Source organism: Ostreococcus lucimarinus, chromosome 12 (assembly GCF_000092065.1).
Source record: "Ostreococcus lucimarinus CCE9901 chromosome 12, complete sequence".
Taxonomy (NCBI): domain Eukaryota; kingdom Viridiplantae; phylum Chlorophyta; class Mamiellophyceae; order Mamiellales; family Bathycoccaceae; genus Ostreococcus; species Ostreococcus sp. 'lucimarinus'.
In genome coordinates, this window is record NC_009366.1 from 493,642 (window position 1) to 516,498 (window position 22,857).

At 62.1% G+C, this 22,857-nt stretch overlaps 10 protein-coding genes across 10 annotated transcripts; 5 read left to right on the forward strand and 5 right to left on the reverse strand.

Moving 5' to 3' along the window:
• Positions 1–9: 9 nt before the first annotated feature.
• On the reverse strand, positions 10–1,262 carry OSTLU_26958 (predicted protein; the record flags this gene model as incomplete). The annotated part of the gene is made up of 1 exon (XM_001420829.1): positions 10–1,262. The coding sequence occupies one exon, from the start codon at positions 1,260–1,262 to the stop codon at positions 48–50; it is 1,215 nt and encodes a 404-aa protein (XP_001420866.1). The 3' UTR covers positions 10–47.
• A 358-nt stretch (positions 1,263–1,620) lies between these two features.
• OSTLU_39202 (DASS family transporter: sodium ion/sulfate) lies at positions 1,621–4,578 on the forward strand (the record flags this gene model as incomplete). The annotated part of the gene is made up of 2 exons (XM_001420673.1): positions 1,621–2,247; positions 3,301–4,578. 2 exons carry the CDS (start codon positions 1,621–1,623, stop codon positions 4,576–4,578), a joined length of 1,905 nt encoding a protein of 634 aa, XP_001420710.1.
• Positions 4,579–4,798: 220 nt separating this feature from the next.
• Positions 4,799–6,460, forward strand: OSTLU_95034 (predicted protein; the record flags this gene model as incomplete). Its single annotated transcript, XM_001420674.1, has 2 exons — positions 4,799–6,250; positions 6,395–6,460. The coding sequence occupies 2 exons, from the start codon at positions 4,799–4,801 to the stop codon at positions 6,458–6,460; spliced, it is 1,518 nt and encodes a 505-aa protein (XP_001420711.1).
• A 109-nt stretch (positions 6,461–6,569) lies between these two features.
• OASTL1 (O-acetylserinethiol lyase/cysteine synthase) lies at positions 6,570–7,689 on the reverse strand (the record flags this gene model as incomplete). Its single annotated transcript, XM_001420830.1, has 1 exon — positions 6,570–7,689. The coding sequence occupies exon 1, from the start codon at positions 7,485–7,487 to the stop codon at positions 6,570–6,572; it is 918 nt and encodes a 305-aa protein (XP_001420867.1). The 5' UTR covers positions 7,488–7,689.
• A 288-nt stretch (positions 7,690–7,977) lies between these two features.
• On the reverse strand, positions 7,978–11,040 carry OSTLU_17704 (predicted protein; the record flags this gene model as incomplete). The annotated part of the gene is made up of 1 exon (XM_001420831.1): positions 7,978–11,040. One exon carries the CDS (start codon positions 11,038–11,040, stop codon positions 7,978–7,980), a length of 3,063 nt encoding a protein of 1,020 aa, XP_001420868.1.
• Positions 11,041–11,541: 501 nt separating this feature from the next.
• Positions 11,542–12,427, forward strand: OSTLU_26963 (predicted protein; the record flags this gene model as incomplete). Its single annotated transcript, XM_001420675.1, has 1 exon — positions 11,542–12,427. Exon 1 carries the CDS (start codon positions 11,624–11,626, stop codon positions 12,425–12,427), a length of 804 nt encoding a protein of 267 aa, XP_001420712.1. The 5' UTR covers positions 11,542–11,623.
• A 702-nt stretch (positions 12,428–13,129) lies between these two features.
• On the forward strand, positions 13,130–13,438 carry MRPS16 (Putative mitochondrial ribosomal protein S16; the record flags this gene model as incomplete). Its single annotated transcript, XM_001420676.1, has 1 exon — positions 13,130–13,438. The coding sequence occupies one exon, from the start codon at positions 13,130–13,132 to the stop codon at positions 13,436–13,438; it is 309 nt and encodes a 102-aa protein (XP_001420713.1).
• Positions 13,439–13,579: 141 nt separating this feature from the next.
• Positions 13,580–15,903, reverse strand: OSTLU_26965 (predicted protein; the record flags this gene model as incomplete). The annotated part of the gene is made up of 1 exon (XM_001420832.1): positions 13,580–15,903. The coding sequence occupies exon 1, from the start codon at positions 15,857–15,859 to the stop codon at positions 13,580–13,582; it is 2,280 nt and encodes a 759-aa protein (XP_001420869.1). The 5' UTR covers positions 15,860–15,903.
• A 788-nt stretch (positions 15,904–16,691) lies between these two features.
• On the forward strand, positions 16,692–17,219 carry OSTLU_39090 (predicted protein; the record flags this gene model as incomplete). The annotated part of the gene is made up of 1 exon (XM_001420677.1): positions 16,692–17,219. A coding segment is annotated over one exon (528 nt), but the record flags the coding sequence as incomplete, so codon positions are not given.
• Positions 17,220–17,597: 378 nt separating this feature from the next.
• OSTLU_26967 (predicted protein) lies at positions 17,598–21,898 on the reverse strand (the record flags this gene model as incomplete). Its single annotated transcript, XM_001420833.1, has 1 exon — positions 17,598–21,898. The coding sequence occupies one exon, from the start codon at positions 21,896–21,898 to the stop codon at positions 18,506–18,508; it is 3,393 nt and encodes a 1,130-aa protein (XP_001420870.1). The 3' UTR covers positions 17,598–18,505.
• Positions 21,899–22,857: the final 959 nt, after the last annotated feature.

Genomic DNA, 22,857 nt, shown 5'->3' on the forward strand with positions numbered 1-22,857 from the left:
ATGAAGATTGCGCGGTTTGGACGATTCTCGTTACACGTGGGTTTCTTCTAAATCAAGTCGGCCACGTTCATGGGCATTTCGTCGATTTGCGTGGAATAGTACTGTTCGATATCTCTGAGCGCACGCACGTCGTCTGCCTTGACGAAGTTGATAGCGACGCCCTTGCGTCCGTATCGCCCCGAGCGACCGATGCGATGGATGTAGTTTTCACGGTTGCCCGGAAGATCATAGTTGATGACTAAAGACACTTGTTGAACGTCGATACCGCGCGCCCAGACGTCGGTTGTGATCAATACGCGCGTCGTACCGCCTCGGAACTCGTTCATGATTTCCTCGCGCTCCTTTTGAGGCATGTCGCCGTGCATGGCGGAGACTGTGAAGTTGTTCTGTCGCATTTTCTCCGTGAGCCAATCCACCTTCTTCTTCGTGTTGCAAAAGATCACCGCTTGCGTGATCGTCAGCGTGTCGTACAAATCGCAAAGCGTGTCGAACTTCCATTCCTCGCGTTCGACGGCGACGAAGAACTGCTTAATACCTTCAAGCGTTAATTCGTCGCGCTTGACCAAGATGCGCATCGGATCCGTCATAAACTTGCTCGTCATCTCCAACACTTCGTTCGGCAGCGTGGCGCTCACCAACACCACCTGCGTTTCCGGCGGCAAGTATCTATACACATCGTAAATCTGTTCCTTGAACCCTTTATTCAACATTTCATCCGCCTCGTCGAGGACCAAAATCTTAATCCCGCGCGTGCGTAAATTCCGCCGCTTTATCATATCGAACACCCGTCCCGGCGTCCCACTGACGATGTGACAGCCGTAATCTAATTTACGAATGTCATCCCCGATCGACCGTCCCCCGATGCACGCGTGCACTTGCACGTTCATAAAATTCCCCAGCGACAGCGCCGTCTTCTCCGTCTGCACCGCCAACTCTCGCGTCGGCGACAGCACCAATCCCTGCACCTCCCTCGATGTCGTGTCCAACATCTGACACAGCGCCAGCGATATCATCGACGTCTTCCCCGTCCCGCTCTGCGCCTGCGCGATCACGTCCCGTCCGGATATTATCGGCACCACCGCTCGCTGTTGAATCGCGCTCGGCTTTTCGAACCCGTACGAGTACAGCCCGCGCAGCAAATCCTCACGAATTCCCATCGCGTCGAACGTCGCGCGCGGTTCGATCCCTTCCGACGTCTCGAACGATATCTTTTCATCCGCGTCGTAGCTCGTCGCGGTTCGCTTGCCCGCGTCTTTCGCCATCGCGCGCGCTCGCCGCCGTCGATTCGCCGCCGCCGACGCCGCCGTCGACGGAACGATTCGCGCGCGGTCCGACCGCGCGCGCGCGACGGTGACGACGCGACGACGACGACGACGACGACGACGACGACGGCTCGCGTCGGTCGCGACGCTCGAGCACGCGAGCGCGAATGCGGCGCGCGATGCGCGCGAATGCGCGACCTCGAGGTCTTCGGCGATGTCGACGCATTGAGACGCGCGCGCGAGTCGGTGCGCGACGCGCTCGAGCGGCGCGCGCGCCGTCGACGCGCGCGCGCAGCGCCTATCGGTCGTCATGGCGCCCGCGTGGCACGGGCCGTACTGCGTGAGCGTCGTCGCCGTCATGTTCATCGCGCTGCTGAAAAATGTCGCGGGGCCGGACGTGTTGATGCTCGGCGCGCTCGCGCTCGAGCTCGCGGCTTCGATCGTGGACCTGGGCGAGGGATTGAAGGGGTTCAGCAATAAAGGCTTGCTCACCGTCGCGTGCTTGTTCGTCGTGGCGGCGGGGATATCGAACACGGGCGCGCTGGACTATTACATGAGCAAAGCCTTGGGGACGCCGAAGAGCGCGGCGGACGCGCAGCTGCGGTTGATGGTGCCGATCGCGGTGGTGAGCGCGTTTTTGAATAATACGCCGGTGGTGGCGATCATGATACCGATCGTGCAGAAGTGGTCGCGGAAGTGTAAGATTTCGTCGGCGCAGTTGTTCATACCGCTGTCGTTTAGCTCGATTTTAGGCGGCACGTGCACGCTGATCGGGACGTCGACGAATTTGGTCGTCGATGGCATGCGACGGGAGCGATATCCCAATGAACGCGCGCTCGGGTTGTTTGAGCTGTCGAAGTTTGGCGTGCCGGTGTTGCTGAGCGGGTTGGCGTACATGCTCATCGCGGCGCCGGCATTGCTGCCGGGCGGCGCGCGAGACGGCAATCGCGCGGGGGGGCAAGACATGGATATGGACGATTTAACCGTAGGTGCAGTCGTTCCGCGTGGTTCACCCGTCGTGGACGCCGAAGTCGCTGTCTTGCGCGGGTTGAATGGGTTGTATCTCGTCAGCGTGCAGCGAGGCGACATGCTGATGCGCGCAGTACAACCAGATTTCATTCTCGAGGTTGGTGACATCTTGATCTTCACCGGTCTCGTCGATCGCATAGGGGAAGTGTGTAAAACACACGGCTTGGTGCCGCTCACGCACGAAGTGGAGGAGAAAATGTTAGAAGAGAAGAGGAATTCGTTCGACGATTATCGCAAGACCAATGAACGCTCAGGTGAAAACGCCGAAAGCACGGTGACGTTTCCTCCGCGCGCGAGGACGCCCTCGCTCACTGGTCAGTCGCAGGACGACAGTGGTATTCGAGGCGTTGCGTGGATGCATCGGGAGTCGAGAAAAGATGGGCGAGCGAGTATAGAGTTGCACACGTACGAAAAGATGCTTCGCAAGTTCAAGTCGAGCGGCAACGACGAAGACGCCGACGGGAGCGCGAGCGATAAAGCCGCCACATCACCGCCGAGCGAGCAGAGAACGCAAAGTGGACGCGCAAGTTTAGATTACAACTTCAAGCACGGTGAGCGTCGACGACAATTAAGCGACGATATGCGTGAGCATGACTATTTCACTCAGTCGGTTGAGGTCATTCGCGCTCGCATACTCGAAAACTCTCCGCTCGTCGGCACAACGCCATCGGAGTGCAAGTTTAGGCACAAATTTAAAGCGTCCATAATGGCGGTGCAGAGTATGGGCGAGAAATCAGGGACAGGGAACGACGTCCGCCGAGGGCATCTCGGGACGACGATTTTCCGAGCCAACGATATTCTTATGCTTCATGTCTCTCAAGAGAGCCCACTTCTGGTGCAAAAGCAAGAACGTGAAGCTGCGTCAGCGGAAAACTCGCGACGTGGACTTCCTTCGCCAGGTTCGCGACGGAATTTGTCCTTGGATGCCATCGAGGCGTCGACGTACACGTGCGGGAACGATTTGGAGGTTTTGCTCACCGACGCGAAGACCGAACTTAACTTTAACGAGTTTGCCATTCCCATGCGCGTCGTGAGTGGAGGGGCGTTGGATGGCAAAACCATCAGAGGCGTTGATCTGGCGAACGTGCCGGGTTTATTTTGCACGGCAATTCAATCGAACGCGAGCAGCGAAATGCGCATACCGGACGCCGAGACAATTCTTAATGGTGAAGATATTTTGTGGTTTGCGGGCGATATGAACGGTATGCAGACGCTTCGACGCATTCCTGGGTTAGTTTCGCAAGAAAATCAAGTGGAAAAGCTCAAGCACGTCCGTAAAACTGATCGAAGATTAGTGCAAGCCGTGATATCACAAGGGAGCTCGCTCGTGGGGAGATGCGTCCGTGACACGCACTTCAGAACGCGTTACGACGCCGTCATCATCGCTGTCCAACGCAGTGGAGGGCGTATACAGGCGAGAATCGGCGATATCGTACTCGAAGCGGGCGACGTTTTGCTCCTGGACACGTCGACGAGTTTTTTGCTTGATCATAAGTCGGATCCGACGTTTGCGCTCATCTCTGAAATCGAAGACTCCGCTCCGCCGCAATTCGACAAGCTTCTTCCTTCTCTCGGCACAGCAGTAGTGATGATAGCTGTTTTTGTCGCCGGTGCGCTCGATCTCTTCGTCGCCGCGTTACTGGCTTCGGGCGTCATGCTCGCCACGGGATGTCTGACACAGGAGCAGGCGCGCGCGGCGGTCAAATGGGACGTCATTGTCACGATAGCTGCCGCGTTCGGAATTTCCGCGGCGATGGAGCAAAGTGGTGTCGCTGCCGGGATTGCATCGACGCTCGTGAGCGCCGGCAACGGCATGGGTACTGGGAAGCCGGGAATTCTCGTCGCCGTCTACCTCGCCACAGTTGTGTTGTGCAACATCGTCGGTAACAACGCCGCCGCCGCGCTCATGTACCCCATCGCCGCTGGCGCTGCGGAAAAGCAAGGGATTGATAACGTTCAGATGAGCTACTTGCTCATGCTTGCCGCTTCGGCATCGTTCATGTCTCCATTTGGTTACCAAACCAACTTGATGGTGTACGGTCCAGGCGGCTACGTTTTCGCCAATTTCCTCAAGTTCGGCGCACCGATGCAAGTAGTTCAGCTGATCGTCTCTGTTTCTGTTGTTCTACTCGACAGCAAGTGGTGGATCGGGTGGATCGTGGGTTTCGGCGCCATCCTCACGATTTACCTAACGCGTCTCGTCGTGCCAATTATACGCAAACGGCGAGACGCCGCGCGCGGCGGCTCGACCGATTCGCGGCTCGACCCCATTCAGGAAGTTCTGTGACCGACGCGAACAGCGACACCACCCACTCGTAGAGCGTCCGTCGCGATATTTAAGAACGATAAACGACTGTACAATAACCACATCCGCACGCTCTTTCTACCGACGAATCGCATCCGCGCATCGTTTCGCGAGCGTCACGGGCGACGCGCGTCTCCGTCCTCACCCACCGCACCTCGAGGCCTCACTCACCCTCGCGCGTTTCTCGCAGCGGATTCCCGCCATGACGGATAGCGCAGTCATTCTCCATCGCGTCGCTCTGAACGCGGCGTTCATCGCCGTCGGCTACGCGCTGCGCGCGCTGAAAATACTTACCCTCGAAGATGGCAAAACCGTCTTTCGCTTTGCCACGAACGTGACGCTTCCAGCGCTGTTACTGTACGTCATGACGCGCGCGAGCGCGGTGGGCGCGTCCAGTGGATTGAGTGCGACCGTATCCACGGTGAGCGCGATCATTCCCGCGTGCTCGTTGCTCGTGGGCGTGGGATGTTCGTTCGGGGCGTACCTCGCGTATCGCAAGTCGCCGGCGCGCGCGAGAGGGTTAGCCGTCGGGAGCGCGACGGGGGTGAATTTAGGAATGTTTGCGTACCCGTTCGTGGAAGCGATATGGGGGGTGCCTGGTCTGGCGCTATGCGCGATGTGGGACGCTCCGAACGCGGTGGTGGTGTTCGGCGCGGCGAAGGCTATTTTCGCCGCCGAGCAAAAGCACGGCGACGCGTCTCGAGCCGTGCACGACGACGGCGGGATTTACGACGGGGAGTGGTTAGATAAGAAAAAGCACGGGTACGGGTGTTACAAGTACCCGAGCGGGGCGACGTACGAAGGGCAGTGGAAGAATAACGTCAAGGATGGCTTGGGGGTGTACACGTACGGCAAGGGCGGTTCGTACGCCGGCGAGTTCAAGCGCGGTCGGTTCGACGGGACGGGGATTCGCGTGCTGCGCACGGGCGCTGTCAAGGCGGGATTATGGGAAGACAACGAGTTTGTCGAGGCTACGACGGTAAAGGATTGCGAAGGGACGATTGCGGCGACGAACGCGGCGGTATCGACGGCTCGCAAAGCCGCCGAGGCGAGCAACCTCACGATGAAGGATTTATTTTGGAAGGTGGCGAAATTTCCACCGGTGATCGCGGTGACATTGGCCAGTATGATGAACTTCACTGGTATTGCACTCCCTCAGACTGCTTCGCAGCTCGTCGTGCCGCTGGCGAACGCGAATAACCCGATCGTGTTGCTCACGCTCGGCGTCCTTTTCAAGCCAGCGATGGACCGAATGCAAGTGCAAGCGGTGGCTAAATTTATCGGCGTGAAATACGGTCTTGGGTTGCTATCGGCGGCGGTATGTACATTATTCATTCCACAAAGTTTCGCGCTCGCGCGAGGCGTCATAGCCGCGCTGTGCGTGATGCCTGTGCCGTCCATCGTCATGCAATACTCGGCCGAGCACGAAAACGACGGCCAACTTGCGGCGGCGATTGTCTTGAGCTCGCAAGCCATGACGCTCGTTTTGATCTGTTGTTTCGCCGTCGTCGCGCCGTACATCGTGAGTATTGATAAATTCGTGTTTTCGGGCGCCCTTCTTGCTGGCGCCGTTGCCGTGGGCGTAGCGAGCGCCGTCGGCGTCCTGGCGTTGAAGCCGTCTCGGGTAGACAAGGCGAAGAGTCCGGGCGTGGCGGTGGCACCGACGGCGAGCATGCGATCGACATCCCCACGAAACATCGCTCATCGGCGACAACGGCGCGATGTTACGGTAAACATCGCCGTTAATGCCCCTCTTCGTGCGCTGACTGCTCGAGGTTCTTCCTTTACGTCGGCGAAGCGGTCGGCGCCGCAAGCGCCTTTGCGAGCGGCTCTGAGCGGCGGTGTAAAATTAGTAGGATTGTGATCGCGCACTCGAAGTATAAATAGATTGATAGTGCTTTTTATTGACATCACACGTTACGTAAGTTCGTGGGATTTTCAAAACTGCTATTGGAAAACTCGCGCGCCTTTACTCAACTTTCTGCAGTCATGGTTTCGGCTTCCTCGCGAATCGTGCTGTACAGCGCGGAAGACAAGTAACGCTCGCCAAAGGACGGGAACACCGTCGTGATGAGCTTACCAGCGTTCTCCGGGCGCTTGGCGAGCTGAATCGCCGCCGCGGCCGCGGCACCGGAGGAGATACCGACCATCAAACCTTCTTGCAACGCGAGCTCCTTGGCCATCGATATGGCGTCGTCGCTCGCGATTTGCACAACTTCGTCGATGACGTCCATGTCCAAAATACCCGGGATAAAGCCCGCACCGATGCCTTGAATCTTATGCGGACCCGGTCCACCGCCCGAGAGCACGGGAGACTCCGTCGGCTCGACGGCGACAATCTTAATGTTCGGGTTCTTGCTCTTCAAGTAGCGACCGGTGCCGGTGATGGTGCCGCCAGTCCCGACGCCCGCGACAAAGATATCGATCTGTCCCGCGGTGTCTTCCCAAATCTCCGGTCCCGTGGTTTCAAAATGTACCTTCGGGTTAGCCGGGTTTTCAAACTGTTGCAGCACGTACGAGTTCGGCGTCTTGGCGGCGATTTCCTCCGCCTTTTGCACCGCTCCCTTCATCCCTTTCGCCGGGTCCGTCAACACCAAATTCGCCCCAAACGCCTTCAACAGAATCCGTCGCTCGAGGCTCATCGATGCCGGCATCGTAAGCGTAAGCTTATACCCCTTCGCCGCCGCGATGAAGGCCAATCCGATGCCGGTGTTCCCGCTCGTCGGTTCCACGAGCGTCGTCTTCCCCGGCGTAATCTTCCCCTCTTCCTCCGCCGCCGCGATCATGCTCCATCCGATGCGATCCTTCACGCTGCAGCACGGTTCCATTATCTCGAGTTTCGCCGCAATCTCCGCCCCGCATCCCTCCGACGTCTTATTCAAGTACACCATCGGCGTGCATCCCACGAGTTGCGTCACGTTGTCCGCGATGTTTACGTTTCCCGCTCGCGTCGTCGTTCGCGTTCGCGTCTTCCGCGTCGTCCGCGTCGTCTTCCGCGTCGTCGTCGTCGTCGTCGTCGTCGTCGTCGTCATCGTCATCGCGCGCACCATCGAGATGGCCATCGCGGCGTTCGATCCGTGTCGAGGTCCTGCGAGACGATCGCCGAATCGTCGCGGCTTTCGTCAGTCGTCGCTCGCTCGGTGCTCCGCGGTGCGTCGTACGCGTCGTCCGCGTCGACGATCCGATCGACGTCGCGCACGCACCGTCGCGCGTCGGCGTGTGCGAACGACGGAATCGTCGCGCGAGAGACGCCGACCCGGCGGCGACCGCGCGCGAGGACGCGCTCAACCCTAGTCTAAGGTTTTCCTTGGAAGGTTTTCTTGCGAATGCGCGGCGGCGCGAAGGGCGCGGCGACCGAGGCGCGTGACGATGAAAACGGACCTACGAGCGCGGACGCGCGGCGGTGCGAACGCAGATGCGGGTGTGGTCGTCGTACGCGATGACGCGATGGGCGTGGTCGGGGAGGGGTGGCGAGGCGCGGACGGCGAACTCGGCGACGCGACGACGACGCTCGAGGCGAAGCGCCAAGTACGCGCGCTCGGCGGGGGATTGGCAGTCGGTGTACACGACGTGGAGGGATGAGGCCGGGATATCGCGAGCGCGGATGGTTTCGCACGCGTCGGCGGCGGTGAGGAGGCGGGAAATGAGATCCGGGGGGGCGTCGGGAAGCCTGGCGCGCGCGGACGCCGCGCGAAACGTCGCGCGCTCGGCGACTTGGAGCGAGGCGAAGACGAAATCGTACTCGTCCAGCGTCAACGGCTCGGTGCGCGCGAAAAAGTGCGAGCACGTGTCGATTGCTGTTTTGATCGATTCGTGCGTCTCCGCCGGTGCTCGCGCTGATGCTTCCTCCGACGACGTGAGCCACCACGACGACAAAATAGCCGCCGTCGCCGCGCACGCGCATCGCGCGGCGACGTCGAAGAGCGCGGTGGCTGGGATCGTCTCGAGATAATGCATCGCTTTCTCGCCCTCAACGATCGGATCAAACAGAGGGTGCTGTTTATGCGCCGGCACGCGCGGCGCGCGCGTCCATAGCTCGAGCCACGTGTTTCCGTCGCGGCGCATTCTGTCGCTCAAGCGTCCGCTCGATTCGTCTGTTTGTTCTTCTCCGGCGCCGGAGACGATCCAATCTTTGGGAGAGTGCCAACGCACGAAATCTTCAAACACCGCGCGTGGATTCGCGGCTTTGAACGCGGACATATCGGACACGAGCGAATCGCTTTGAATGCGTTGTCGCGCGGCGCGACCCTCGTCGTCGTCTCCGAACGCTCGAAGCGCCGCTTCGCGCTCCGCCAACGCGTCCTCCGTCATGCACGGTGCTTCTTGCGTGATCGGCGCGCGAATGAACGCATGCGGTGCGTTCAACAAACGAATTTTCAGTGTCTCTGAGACCCCTTCCGCGCGGCTGTCGTCGCCGTCTTCGGGCGACAAATCTTCCTCGGCGCTCGCGTACTCGTCCGACTTCGCCGTCGTCGCGCTCTCGCTCCCGCTCATCGCTCTCTCGAGCGCTGCGCTCGAAAGCTCAACGTCGCCACTCAACAGCGCGTTTAAATCTAATTCATCGTCCACGGGATGACGCATTCTCGTCGACGTCGAGCTCGTGGTTTTGAGCAAACGATCGAACTCGTCACCACGTGGCGAGTCGGCGGATCTCGGCTGCGCGCCGTCGCTCGCTCGCGTCGACGCGTGCAACTCGGCGTCGCTCTTCGCGTTCCTTCGCGCGATGCATTGATTAAGCATCTGCAATTTTTGGTAAACTATGCATGCGCCGTGATCGATGCCTAGAATTTCATCGCGCACGACGCCTGGAACGAGTCGTCCCCGTTCCCAGTATTCGCGTCGCAACTCGCGAGCGAAAGCGTTCCACGAATGCGCCACCGCGCGCGGATTTTTCAACGAGCAGCACGCGTGAAGGGCGAAACGGGCAAGGATAGAATTGGCAGGCGCCGTTTTGTACGGTTCACGAAACGACTCTTGCGTCACCAACGCCGTCGTCGCGAAGGACGTAAAGATATCACGCGTCACCCCTCGAGCCGTTTCGTCGTTCGGTATGTGAGGCGTCTGGTATCCGCGCTCGACCCAAAACTCCGCGCTCGCCAAAGTCATCGTGTCCAATGCCCCCGTCACATCTTCGACATCTTCTCCACGAATGATCTCCGCGCTCTCGATGAGCGAGAATATCGCCTCGCTCATCGATGACGTGTCGCTCGAAATGACGGCGTCGTCCTCCTCGCCTCGATCTCGCGCCGCTTGCGTGAGGTCGCCCCGCAAACGCCAAATCGGCGCGTCTTCGACGTCGAGATCGGAGAATGTGACGCAATCTAAGCGCACATCGAGCCAGAGCGCGTCCACCTCTAACGTCCGCCACGGATCCTCCGCGTGTACCCATGCAGCCCAAGGACAATCGTCGTCCCACTCGTCGACGCGCAAACCGAAATCGTCGTCGTCGCTCTCGTCTTCAATTTCAGACGTCATCGGCGATGTCGTAGCCTTTGCGCGCGTGAACTCGCGCGTGATGCGCGCTGAAACAATCGAACTTTCCAAGGCTTTCGTTTCCGCGTCGATATCTGCCGTAGATGGGTTCGAGCGACGCGTCTCGCGAACGCTTCTGTAAAACGCGTTCACGCACCCCGCGAAAGTTCGCGCCGTTACCTCCTCGCGCGAACTAAAACGCGTGAACCTTGTGACGTCGGTTTCACAAACCGCATCGTCGTTATCATCACCCGCGCACACGTCCGCGGAAAAATCGCGCTCGTAAAAACCTCGCGGGGTCGCCACCGCCACGGCGCCGCCGACGCGAAGCGCCGACATCGCCAACGCGAACGCGGATCGCACCGTCAGGGCCTCGTCCTCGTCCACGAACTGCCCCGCCCCGCTCGCGCTCATCGGACGGACTAAAATCACGCACGCACAATCGAAAAACGTGACGTAATCGAACCCATCCACCGTTCGTTTCCTCGCGTCGTACTCGGACGAAGCGCGCGCTCCGTCGCGTCCGGCGTCGCGCGCGAGCTCGAGCAAACTCTTCCCTCGCAGCGTCTCCCACGCGCGTCCGCGTCTGAGCCGTTCGACATCAACGTACATCTCGCACCCGTACGCCTCTTTCCGCCAGTGCAAGCCGTGTTCGCGAAACTCGCGTCGAAACGCCGCCGCCGCGCTCGCGCGCGTCGAAACCGTCGCCGCGTCCTCGTCCAACCACTCCCGCAGCGTCGTCTCCGCGTCCCGCGCCAGCGTCTCGAACGGCGTCGCGCACGAGTAATCCTCGTGCGCGACGACGCGACCGTCGTCCGAGCCATCGTCGTCGTCGCGCGGCGCGTCGTCGTCGTCGCGCGCGCGTCCCTCGCGCAAAGTCTCGCGCGCATCCTTCGAGCGTCGCGTCGCGTCGTCGACGTTCGCGCGTCGCGCGTCGACGTCGACGCCGGTCGCGCGCGCGTCGCTCGCCATCGCGCGCCGCGCCGCGCGCGCGGACGCGCGACGCGACGTCGCGCGCGACGGCGTGACGATTTGTGTCGCGTCACTCGCCGTCGCGCATGCGCGGCGTCGTCGCCGCCCTCCTGGACCGCGTCCCGGACCGCGTCCCGCGAACGCACGCGCGCTTTTTCGACGTCGCGAACGCGTGCGCGTGCGCGGCGTGGATCGTCCTCGCGCGCGACGCGCTGCGCGAGAAGAGATCGGCGCGCGCGAGACGTTTCGTCGTCGACGGCGCGGTCGCGACGCTGTGCGCGGCGTACGCGTGGTTGCTCGTCGCGTGCGTCGCGAAGGGAGTCGACGCGCGCGCGTCGTTCGGCTCGCTCGCGGGCGTGCGCGCGCTGTTCGAGCGCGACGACGCGTTGCTCGCGGGGTGGTTGCACTTTTTAGCCTTTGACGCGCGCGTGGCGGATTGGTTGATTGACGAAGAACGCGCGCGGGGGGTGCCGCGAATGTGCACGGCGTGCGTCACGCTGCCGTTGACGTTCGCGTGCGGGCCCGTGGGGTACGCGTGGAGCGCGTGCGCGCGAAAAGTGTTGGCGCGCGAAACGCGAAGACGATGACGGCGCGCGCGAGCGCGCTCGGCGCGGCGTACGCGTGCGCGGCGGCGCTTTGCGGGATGATGATCGTGTGGATCGCGCGCGCGCCGGGGAGCTGCGCGCCGGCGTACCTGAGCGCGATGAAGGATGCGTCGTTTCGCGAGGCGAGCGACCGCGCGGTGCCGAGAACGTTGTTGACAAAGTATCAGACGAATTTCGCGGTGTGCGCGACGCACGTGCTGCCGGCGAGCGCGTGGTGCGCGATCGCGCCGTTTCAAATTCACCCGACGGCGCGAAAGCGGTTTCCGAAGGCACACCGAATCGCGGGGCGAGTGTTCTTCGCGTTGTCGGCGGCGATGACGTACGGGTACGGCGTCATTCACGCGCGAGATTTACACTTTCACGCGAACGATTTCCCATCGCTCAAACGCGAGGAATGCGTGTCATTTTGGTTTGATTACGGCAAGATTCCAGGATTGTCGTTCGTGCGCATCGAGCATCTCGGTGCGGCGTGGTTCGCGTTCACCGCGTGCGCGGCGTACGCCGCCGTCGCGTTTCCGCCGCGAAATTTCGCCGCGCACCGCGCGTGGACGTGGCGTCACGTCGCCGCCGGTCTCTCCGTCGCCCTCCAGCGCGTCTTCATCGCGCTCCACCACGTCTACTTCAACGCCGCGCACGGATTCGGCCACGCCCACGGCGTGCCAGAGCTCCAGAAGCCCATCTTCGCGGACTCTTTAATCTTCGGCGTCGTCGTCGCCGTCGTCGCGTGCGAATCGTGCGTCGCGCTCGCGCGTCCGCCGCGCGACCGGGCGAAAAAGTCTTGACGCGTGTATCACGATTACGAAAAAGTCTTGACGCGTAAACATTACGATGACGATGACGATACGATTACGAAAAAGTCTTGACGCGTAAACATTACGATGACGATTACGATGACGTTCGCGACGCGCGCGCGTCCGCGCGTCCGCGCTCGAACTCGAATCCGAGGCGGACGTCCAACCTCCGCGGTGCCCGGTGCCCGGTTTCACGTCCCCGACGATTTCCCGACGCACCAGCACGCCGACGCCGCGACCGCCATCGCCGCGCTTTTGAGCGCCGAGACCGCCGACATCGTCGCCCCCCACGACTGCAACAGCGCGAACGCGCCGCCCGCCGGTACGAGGCCGCCGTAGAACGCGGACTGCGCCGTCGCCGCGAGCGATCCCGCGGCGACGCCCGCCTGCGTGAATCCCACGAGCGCGAGCGCGGATTTCAACGCCGCGCCGGCGCTCGCGGCACCGACGGCGACGGCGATGAGCGCGTGTAACATCGAGCGATCGCACGCGAGGCGCGCCTTCCGTGAAATCGTCGCGCGCGCGCGTCTTCCGTAAAACCGTCGTCGCTCGCGTCGCGCGCGCCGATCTCGCGACGCGGGCGACAAAAATTCACCCCCGATTGGCGACATCAAAAATCACCCCCGATTGGCGACATCGCGACGGCCCCGCGCGGTGCTCGACCTCGCCCGCGCACTCGTCGACGCTCGGCCCATGCCCGTGCGCATACGCCTCGCGCGCGTCGGCGCGAGGAACGCGCCGCGCTACCGCGTCTTCGTCGCGGACTCGCGCGCGCCCAGAGACGGGAAACACATCGAAATCGTCGGACACTACGACCCGATCGCGCAGAGGGATGGACACAAGCACGTCGGGTTGAACATTGAACGCATCAAGTATTGGTTGTCCGTCGGCGCGCAGCCGAGCGAGACGGTGGCGAGGTTGTTAGGGCAAGCGGGCGTGATTCCAGCGCTGCCGAGGCGAGGCAGCGCGGCGTCGAGAGGGTTCGCGGCGAGCGGAGGGTGACGCGCGAACCGCGGAGAGACGCGAAGACGAGACGTAGCTCGGTAGACGGAGTAGAATCATAGACGCTAGAGAAGTGACGAAACATGAAAATATCTTCACAAAATCATCAGCGAGCGCTAGGGGTGTGCGCGCGTTCGCTCGCTACGACGGCGGCGCGCCGCCGGTGTCGTGCGCGACGCGAAGGCGAGTCTCGAGTCGCTCGGCGTCCTCGCCGCACGTGTCGAGCAAAGCGTCGCCGTTGAACACCTTGGTGGTGGCGACGACGAAATTGCATCCGCATTCCTTGGTCTTGGCTAAGTGACGCAGGCACGCGATCTCGGCGTGGGTGACGCCGCCGATGAAGAAAACGAGAACGGTGGGTTTAGGCCAGAGCTCATCCTTGCCGTCGAGCGGGGCGGCTTTCTCGCGACGCTTGTTGAACTCGCGATAACTCGCCTTGGTGTTCGTCGCGCGTCCATAGTCGTTCTCCGTCTGCGTGTACTCGAACGTGTCTCCGGGTAAATGCTTCAGCACGTCCTCTCCGGTGTTGTTCGGGGCGATGGTCTTCCACGGCCCTCGCGTCGCCGCCTCGGCGATGCGACAGCTGAGCGGCGCGTAGCCCGACGAAGAGTAGGCAAACGTGATGTCTTTCGGCTCTTCGGAGCCATCGACACCGTCGGCGACGAGTTTGAGTGGCTTTCGCACCTGAGCGAAACCTCTCGGCCGTTTCTTCGCCGCTTCACGATCGACAAACAAAGCCGCGGTTTCGAGCGCGAGGAGCTTGAGCATAATCTCCGGTCCAAACGCGTTGAACATGTCGGAGAATAGCTTTTCGTGTACTTTCGGCGGAAATCCGTTGAAACATATGCACGCGAGCACGATCATGCGTAAACACGGCACGGCTTCGTCGCCGCGGTAAATCATCGTCTCGATGTGCTCGATGACTTTCTTCAAATCTTCCCCTTCCACGCACAAACGCTCGCACTCGAGGCGGTCTTGGAACCAAATCTTCTTCGTGCAGTCGATCAAGTACTTGGCGAGCGTGGCGTGCAAATCTAAGCCCGTGCCCCCGATGTTGGCTTTAATCTTCTTCACGAAATCGCCGATTTCGCTCACGTGTTGATCCTCGACGTTGGACCCCTTAATCGCGGCGTAATCCTCCTTAATCGCCGTCGCGAGGTCGCGAATGACGTTGCACGCTCGCCCAAAGTTCAAATCGCGAATTTCATCAAACAACTTGTCGGTGTTGTTGAGTTTTGGCCGCATCGCGATCTCGCCAGCCTTGTGCGCTCGCGCGCGAACGGGCATCTTGCCTCGTTGCTCCTCCGGCAGATTCGCTTCCGCCTCTCTCGCCTTTCTTTCCCTCGTCTCCTCGTCTTCAAACGCGCGTTTGGGAATCGCTACCGCGCCTTTTTCGATGCCTAAAATCTCATCGATCAACCCCTCGTACGTGAGCTGCGTGCACAGCGGGGTCACCATGTCCACGTCTCGATCGATCAAAACTATCATATCTATCAGAGAATCTCCATCAACGCCCGGTTCGACGTGCTCGGGTTCGTCGTCCGCCTGTCCGCCGAGACGAAGCTCGAGCATCAACTGCGCGACTTTGTGCGCGATTTCGCCCTTTCCCTTGACGACGTGCGCGAGGCCGGTGACGTCGCGCTGAAGCTTGTGCAACGCCGCGGCGACGTAATACGTGCACGCGTGCCACTCCTCGGTGACGATTTCGCTGTAGCACTCCGGATACTCGAGCGTGAAAACGTCCGGTTCCACGGGAATCAAGTGCGCGTCGCACGACGTCATCTCCACGTATTCGAGCGCGTGCAACTCTCGCAGCGCGTCTTCGCACATCGCCGTCGCGCGCGGCACGCACACGACGCACATCTTCGGCAGCGGCGGCACTTCTGAAAACGCATCCATCGCCGCGTCACCGCTCGCCCGGTCCCTACTCGCGCTCTCGCTCTTCCCCATCGCCCCGCTCGCGACGCGCGTCAACAGACTCGCCGCCGCGTCTCTCGCGCTCGTTTTCGTTCGGTTCGCGTTCGCCGCTCTTCGCGCGCGCTCGCGCAGCGCGCGCTCCCGGCGATCTCGCACCCCCCGGACGTGCTCCGCGATCGTCACCATCGCGCTCAACTGCGGACGCACCGCGAACGCGACCGCGTCCGCGTCGTCCTCCGCCGGCAGCTCGCCCCGCGGCTCCAACGCGTAAAACCTCCGCACGCGCGCCTCGTCTCGCAATCGCCGCGCGACGTCCCGCGTGCACCGCACGAGTCCATTCGCGACGGCGCCGTCCATCGCCAGCGCGACGGCGCCGTCGCCGCCGCGCCTCGACAGCGACGCGATCGCCGTCACCAGGGCGTCGCGATTGCGCGCGTCGAGCGTCGACGCGATGGCGCTCGCGGAGAGCTCGGACAGCACGCGCGTCGACGCGTGAGACGTCATCGCGCGCGCGCTCGACGACGGTCCGCGCGCGCGCGCGTCGCGATGCCGTCGCGAGTGATGACGGGCGGCGGCGCGCGGTCGCGCGACGGCACTCGTCGCCGCGCGCGCGCGTCGATCGCGTCGATCGCGGCGACGCGCGCGACGATCGATCCGCGTCCCGAACGCGCGCGCGTCGCGGCCGCCGATGGACGGCGCGCGCGCCGGCGGCGGCGGCGGCGGCGGCGCCGAGGTCGTCGAGCGATTGCGACGCGCCGTCGAGGCGAGCGCGCGCGCGCGTCGACAGGGCGAGGGCGGATCGCGCGCGCTGACGGAATCGAGCGCGGCGCGCCTGCGCGCGGTGCGGAGGAAGATGGCGCGCGCGACGGCGGCGCTCGTCGGCGGCGGCTGGGACGCGCGCGCGCGAGACGACGACGGCGAAGAAGAAGAAGAAGAAGAAGAAGAAGCGTCGGATTCGGCGTCGGATGCGGCGGCGGACGCGGAGGAGAGGTTTCGCGACGTGCGAGACGCGATCGACGCGCGGTGCGATGCGATCGACGCGGCGGTGATGGAGGCGCGAGGGGACGGGGACGGCGACGGCGACGGCGACTGGGACGAAGGCGCGGCGACGACGACGGCGACGAAGAGACGAACGACGCGACACGACGCCACGCTCGCGAGACCGCAGGAATCGTTCGAAGACGCGGTGGATAATCGAAGGGAAAACGTCGCGCACAATGGTTCGCGGAAACCGGTCGGGTACGAGAGTTACGAGGCGTTCGCGACGTTCGCGAAGCGGCGCGACGAGTATCCGGAATTTATTCTCCGAAGCGGACCGGCGACGCTGCCGACGCCCATGGACGAAGACCACGCGCTCCAAGTCGTGGAGACGGTGGATGCGTTGGAAGAGCTCGCGGCGCACTTGGAAGAGTGCAAAGAGTTCGCGGTCGATCTCGAGCATCACTCGTATCGGTCGTTTAAGGGATTTACGTGTTTGATGCAAATAAGCACGCGCGAGAGAGATTTCGTCGTCGACGTCTTGGCGCTTCGCTCGCACGTGCGCGACGCGCTCGGGAAGGCGTTCGCGGACGCTGATAAGCTCAAAGTGATGCACGGCGCCGATAACGACGTGCAGTGGCTTCAAAAAGATTTCGGAATGTTCGTCTCGTGCTTGTTCGACACCGGTCAAGCCGCTCGCGTGCTCGAGTTGCCGAGCAAAGGTTTGGCGTACCTGCTGCACCACTACTGCGGTATCAAGGCAAACAAGCGGTTTCAGCTCGCTGATTGGCGTCTGCGTCCGCTGACGAAAGAGATGGTGGAGTACGCGCGCGGAGACACCCATCACTTGTTGTACGTGCACGACAGGTTGAAGGAGGCGCTTCGCGCGCGCTCGGAAGATTCAATCGCCGAGACGCTCGCGCGCAGTCGCGACGTGTGCTTTAAACGATACGTCCCGCCCTCGTTTGACGACGGCGCGTATTACGAAGATTTGCTCAAGACGGATAACTTGAAGGAGCTGAGCGAGCCGCAGTTGGCCGTGTACGCGGCGTTGTTCGACTGGCGCGATCGCGCGGCGCGAGACGCGGACGAAAGTTTGGGGTACGTCTTGCCCCGCGCGCTCATGCTTCGCTTGGCGCTCACGGTGCCGTCTACAACGCGCGCACTTTTGGCGGAATGTCGCGGCGAAGCACCGCTCGTGGCGAAACATGCCGCGCAAGTGGCGGATTTGATTTCTCGCGCGCACGCCGTCGGCGCGCCGAGTTTCAAGCCAAACGGCGCGGAGGCGCCGGAGGGCGCCGTCCCTGAAGTCGTCGTCGCCGCGCGACCCGCTGTCGAACGCGACGCGCTCACGAACGAGCTCACGTCGACCGCGGCGGCGCTCCCAGCGCAAGAGCGCGTCTTGGCACCCGTATCCGCGGCGGCGACGACGACGAAGCGCAAGCGCGGATCGATGGCGTCGCTCATGGGAGGCGCGAAGTCATCCCACGCGAGCGCGTCGACGATGATTCCGATGGCGCAAATATTCGACGTGTGGGGCAACGATGCGGAACCCGCAGTCGCGCCGCCGGTGAACGACTCGACGATCGCCGTGGATGCGGCGACGACGAACGCCGCGTCCAAGGCGTCTGAACGCGTCGTCGAACGTCGCGCGGCTCGAGAGGAAATCGAGCTTCCGGGAGGCGTTCGCGTTCCGGCACCCTTGCGTAAGGTGGACAAACACTTGCCATTTGTCATACCCACCAACGAGATGTCGCGCGCGGATGAAGCCGCGAGCGCGCGCGCCGAACTTGCAGCGCGGCGCGCCGAGACGATGCGCGGTTACGAAAGCACCGATAGCGACGACGATGAAGACGAAATCACAGAGGAGATGAAGAGAGATGCGCAAGATTTTGATTTGGACGCATCACGTAAAACGTTCGCGTCGCTCGCGAAGGAAAAGTTTGGCATGACCGGCACAGATTTGCTCTTTAAACCGATCGAAGTCGAAAAGAAGCGGGGCTTCAATCAGCGCTTCAAGGCGGCGTACGACGAACCGTTCAAAGCGGGACCGAAGAGTAAATCGTTCCCTCGTTCGGGCAATCGAAACACAACGTTTCAAAATTAGCGCGCGCTTGGGCGACGGCGGCTGTATTCTTTTAGAATTTGTATATTTTACACTTTGAGATGGCATCAGTACAACTGCACGGAGTCGCGCGTATTCGACGAGCTAAACGCTTGAAGCTTGGCCACGGACGAAGGTGGTTCTACGTCCTTGTCCTGCACGTCGTGCACGAGGAACTCACGAATAATATCCTGAATTTTATCGCTCACGATATCCACGGCGGCACTCGCCAGCACGCGCTTGTGCCATGTGGAATTCGTCCGCAAATCCTCCTCGTAAAACGCCAAGCACTCGGCGCCGATGGAGTCCCACAATCCTCGAAGAACACCCACCATGGCGCGTCGCTGCGGCAGCTTCTTGTCCAGTGAAACCTTGATACCATCGATGTACGCGAGCACCGGAGCGACGACGGGTTCGACCTCTTGCTTCGGCTTCGCCTTGCACAGCTTCTCCCGCAACGACGGGCCGCAGCTGTACACGCCGTGTACCGCGCGTCGCAAGTAGCCGTTGTAGTGCGCGCGCAACTCGCCGAGCGTTTCCGTCAAGCCGTGCCCGAGCTCATCTGCACCGGCACTACCGCCGTTCACCGCCCAAGTCATCAAACGCTGCCCGACTTTTTCTTCGTCGGCTCTACGAATCTCCATCGACTTGAGCGCGTTGAGCGCCGCGGCGAGCGCCGGAGGAATGCCATTGTGCGCGGCGTCTCCTCGACTCAGACGTTTCGACACTTGCTGCGACACTTGCTGCGTTCGTTTAGCGACAGACGCCACACCGTCCTTCATGCTCCCGAACTTGTTCATCCAGTTGCCCTTGGCGCGCAAAGTCGGCTTCGACGACTTTCCGTCGCCGTCTTCCTTGTTCGCGATGCCGACGTGCAAGTGTTCGACCGACTCGGCGATTTGCTTGATGAGCAAGCGCTCGGCGCTGACGAGAACCCTTTCAAGTGCGAGCGCTTGATCGGGCCAACGCGTGACTATGCGCTCGAAACCGTGCAAAGCATCGTTCATGGCGATGTAAGCCTCCTCGATGGCTGGGCCGACGATGCCCTTCGTGGTGAGCACCGCGACGCATCGCACCTCGAGACGCCTCTGTGCCGCCGTGATCCAGCCATCGATGTGCGGCTGGAAGATTTTACGCGTGTCGAGCTTGGGTGCACCCATTCTTTGACCATCCTTTTCCTCTATAGACGCCGAAGCTTGAAGATTGCACGATCTCTCGATGCAGTCCAACACATCCGTCGACGGCGGTCCGGAGGGAGGGCACGCGTCCAACGCGTCCTTGAACGTCGCCGCAACTTCCGTGCAATACATATCCGCCGAAAGAGCGGGCAAGGAGAATCCACCTGGAAACTCGGAAGCGCTCTGAATCACTCTGTCCGTCTCCAACTCGTTCTTGAGCGCCACGCACAATTCTCCGATGGCGACGTACAGCTGCGTGACGAGATCCTTGTTGTTCACCGCCAATTTTCGCTTTTCGTTCACGAGAACCGCCTTATTCTTCTTGAAGCATGCTCGCGCGGCGCTGGTGATGTTTTCTGTGAGGATCTCGAGCGCTCCACTCGAGCTCGGATCGCGCTGAAGCGCCTTGAACAACTCCAAGGAGACGTCGAGCGCGGGCGCGGGGACGATGGGCGGTATGCTTTCGGTGATGCCTCTAAACTCGCTCTCGTCCAATGACTTGTAGTTTGCGAGACACACGCACACGAGAGTCATGACGGCGGAGCGAATGCCGTTGAGCATCTGCCCTTCCGTAGAACCGAGCGAACCATCGGCTTGACGCCGCAACGCCAACTTCAAGTGATCTCTAATCAGCGATAAACAATCCGCCGTCGGCGTGGCCACGGCTAACAAGTGCTGGATGTATCGCAACGATGTGTACGTTTCCGACACACCGTGCCCTTTCGCGAGTTCGTCGAGCAAAGTTTGCCATTGACCGTGAATTGTCAATCGACGTCGCGTGAAACCGAGCGCGCGCAGCGCGGCGCCGAGGGCGAAATCGTACGCCGCCTGAGGCGTGAGCACGTGACTCGCCTCGGCCCAACCCTGCATCGAGCGGTCAGGCGCCGTGCCTGCGCCCGGCGGTGCCGACATCAGACCCGCACCGACCGCAGCTTCGAACACGGCGCTTAAACTCACCGTCCCTTTCTCGTACTTGTGCGTGTACGCGGCGGCTTGTTCCGTCGCCGGCATCTCCACCTCGAGCTCCAACGGCAGTTCGACGACTCCAGCTTCGGCTCTCTTGCAGAGCTGATCCAACGCGATTTGCGCCGTGGCGACTTTTGAGCCATCAGATTTGAGCGGCACTTCGATGATAAACTCTTTGTCCCCTGGTCCCAGAGCCAAGCGCACCGCAGGTTGCTTGACGGCGATTTCCGCGCACACCTCGGCGCTGCCCGGGCCACCCTCCGTGCGAACAATCATGTGCTGACCACGCGCTTCAGTCGGGCGTTGCCAACCGTGCTCGCGCGGATCCCAACCTTTGGTGAACTTTTTCAAACCACGATCGATGATTTCAACGTCCATGACGGCGATGGTGATGGCGGCCCAGCGCACGCCGCCCGCGCCCGGGCCGACGCCTCGCGTCGATTCCGCTCGGCGCATCTTCTCCGGCGTCACGCGAGTTTTCGGTTCAGGCGACCTTCCCTCGTCCGAGTGCACGCCAACTAGAACATTGTCCAAACCGAACGCCCGACGAAGCTCAGCGCAGCGTTCATTGAGGAAAAACAAACACGTATCCATGTCGAATCGTCGCTGCGCCGTGAACGATCCGAGCGAGCCTTCGAGACAGCTTTGCACGCACGCTTCGTACGCGAGAAGCCGCGCGCGCTCTTCACCGCGCCACATGCCGAGATAACACTCGCCTTTCGGGGGAAGCTCGGGTCCGGGGCACACGTACGCTCGACCTTCATCGGTATCCGCTCGCAGCGGTCCGTTTGTTGCCGATAAAATCGCCGTCGGCGAACCAAACGCGACGTTCGCCGCCGTCAACTGTCGCACCGGTGAACGCGCTTCTTTCGACCGTTTCGTCGCGGTAACCACGCGCGGATTCACGCTTTCGTATCGACTCGGACTCATCGGCACCTCTTCCTGCGCGCGTTTCTTCCTCGCAGTCGTCATCGAGTCGCGCGGCCCCGAAGACACCTGGCGACTTTTGCGCTCCACGGCGACGACCAGAGGCGCGCCCCACGGATCGATCGAGGCTGTGGCGAACGACTCATTCGAACTGTTCACCGCGCTTGATTCACCCTCACGCATGCCCTTCTCGTTTGTCCTCGCCTTTAACGGCTTATTCGTCGCGCGCGCGTTGATTTTCTCCACCTCCTCGTGCACGACGACCTTCCCCGGCGGCGTCGTCGCCGCGCTCGCGGATTTTTTCGCCATCGCCGTCAACGACGCGTTCTCTGCCTCGGCTTTGAATTTCACGTTCCCTCGCGTCGTCCGTCGCGTCGTCGTTAACGTCATCGCTTCTTCCTCTCCCTCACTGCACGTTCCCGCCGCGTCTTCCTCCGACGCGCTCGCGTCGTTTCGCCGCGTTCGCGCGTTCGCGCGCTTCGTCGTCCCCAATTTCCGTCTCCGTCGCGTCGTGAGCGGTGAGTCCCGCATCCCGTCGCCATCGTCGTCACCATCGCCTAACGCCCGTCCGCGCGTCGTCTGCACCGCCTCCGTCGTCATTCGCATCGACGCCCACGGGTCATCTCTCGCCGCGCCGTTTCGTTGAAACGTCTCCATTCGTTCGTTCGTCGTTCGTTCGTTCGCGCGTTCGGCGTTCGTCGTTCGTTCGCGCGACGACGCGTCGTCGACGCGCGTCGACGACGGTCGACGACGGACTCCCTCGGTCGGCTCGAGCGCCGCGATCGGTGCGTTCGAGTGTGCGGCGCGCGCGTCGGTCGCGCATCGCGGCATCTGCGCATTTCGACGGTTTTGTTCCCCTCGCGCGCGCGTCCGTCGGCGCGCGCCGTCGACGTCGTCGGTCGGTCGCCGCGTCCGCGCGCGATGGGGCGTCGCGACGCCAGCGCGGCGCGCGATGGGGCGTCGAGACGGTGCGGCGTCGACGTCCGCGTCGACGTCCGCGCCGTCGTCCGCGTCGACGCGCGCGTCGACGCGCGCGACGGCGTCGCGCGTCGCGAACGCGAATCGCCGCCGCCGAGGGTTGGCGCGCGGCGACGACGCGACGGATGGCGCGCGGTGCGACGCGCGCGGAAGCGCGAAGGGCGCGGTGACGCCGATGCGCGCGCGCGTGACGCGGGCGATCGCGATGATCGGCGAAAGACTCGGAACGACGACGACGACGACGACGACGAAGGCGGAGACGACGCGGACGACGCCGCGGCGGGTGGTGTACGACGACGACGGAAACGTGTTGAGCGATTTCGTCGGGCAGACGACGTGTGCGATCGAATCAGACGGTGAGAGTGGGATGA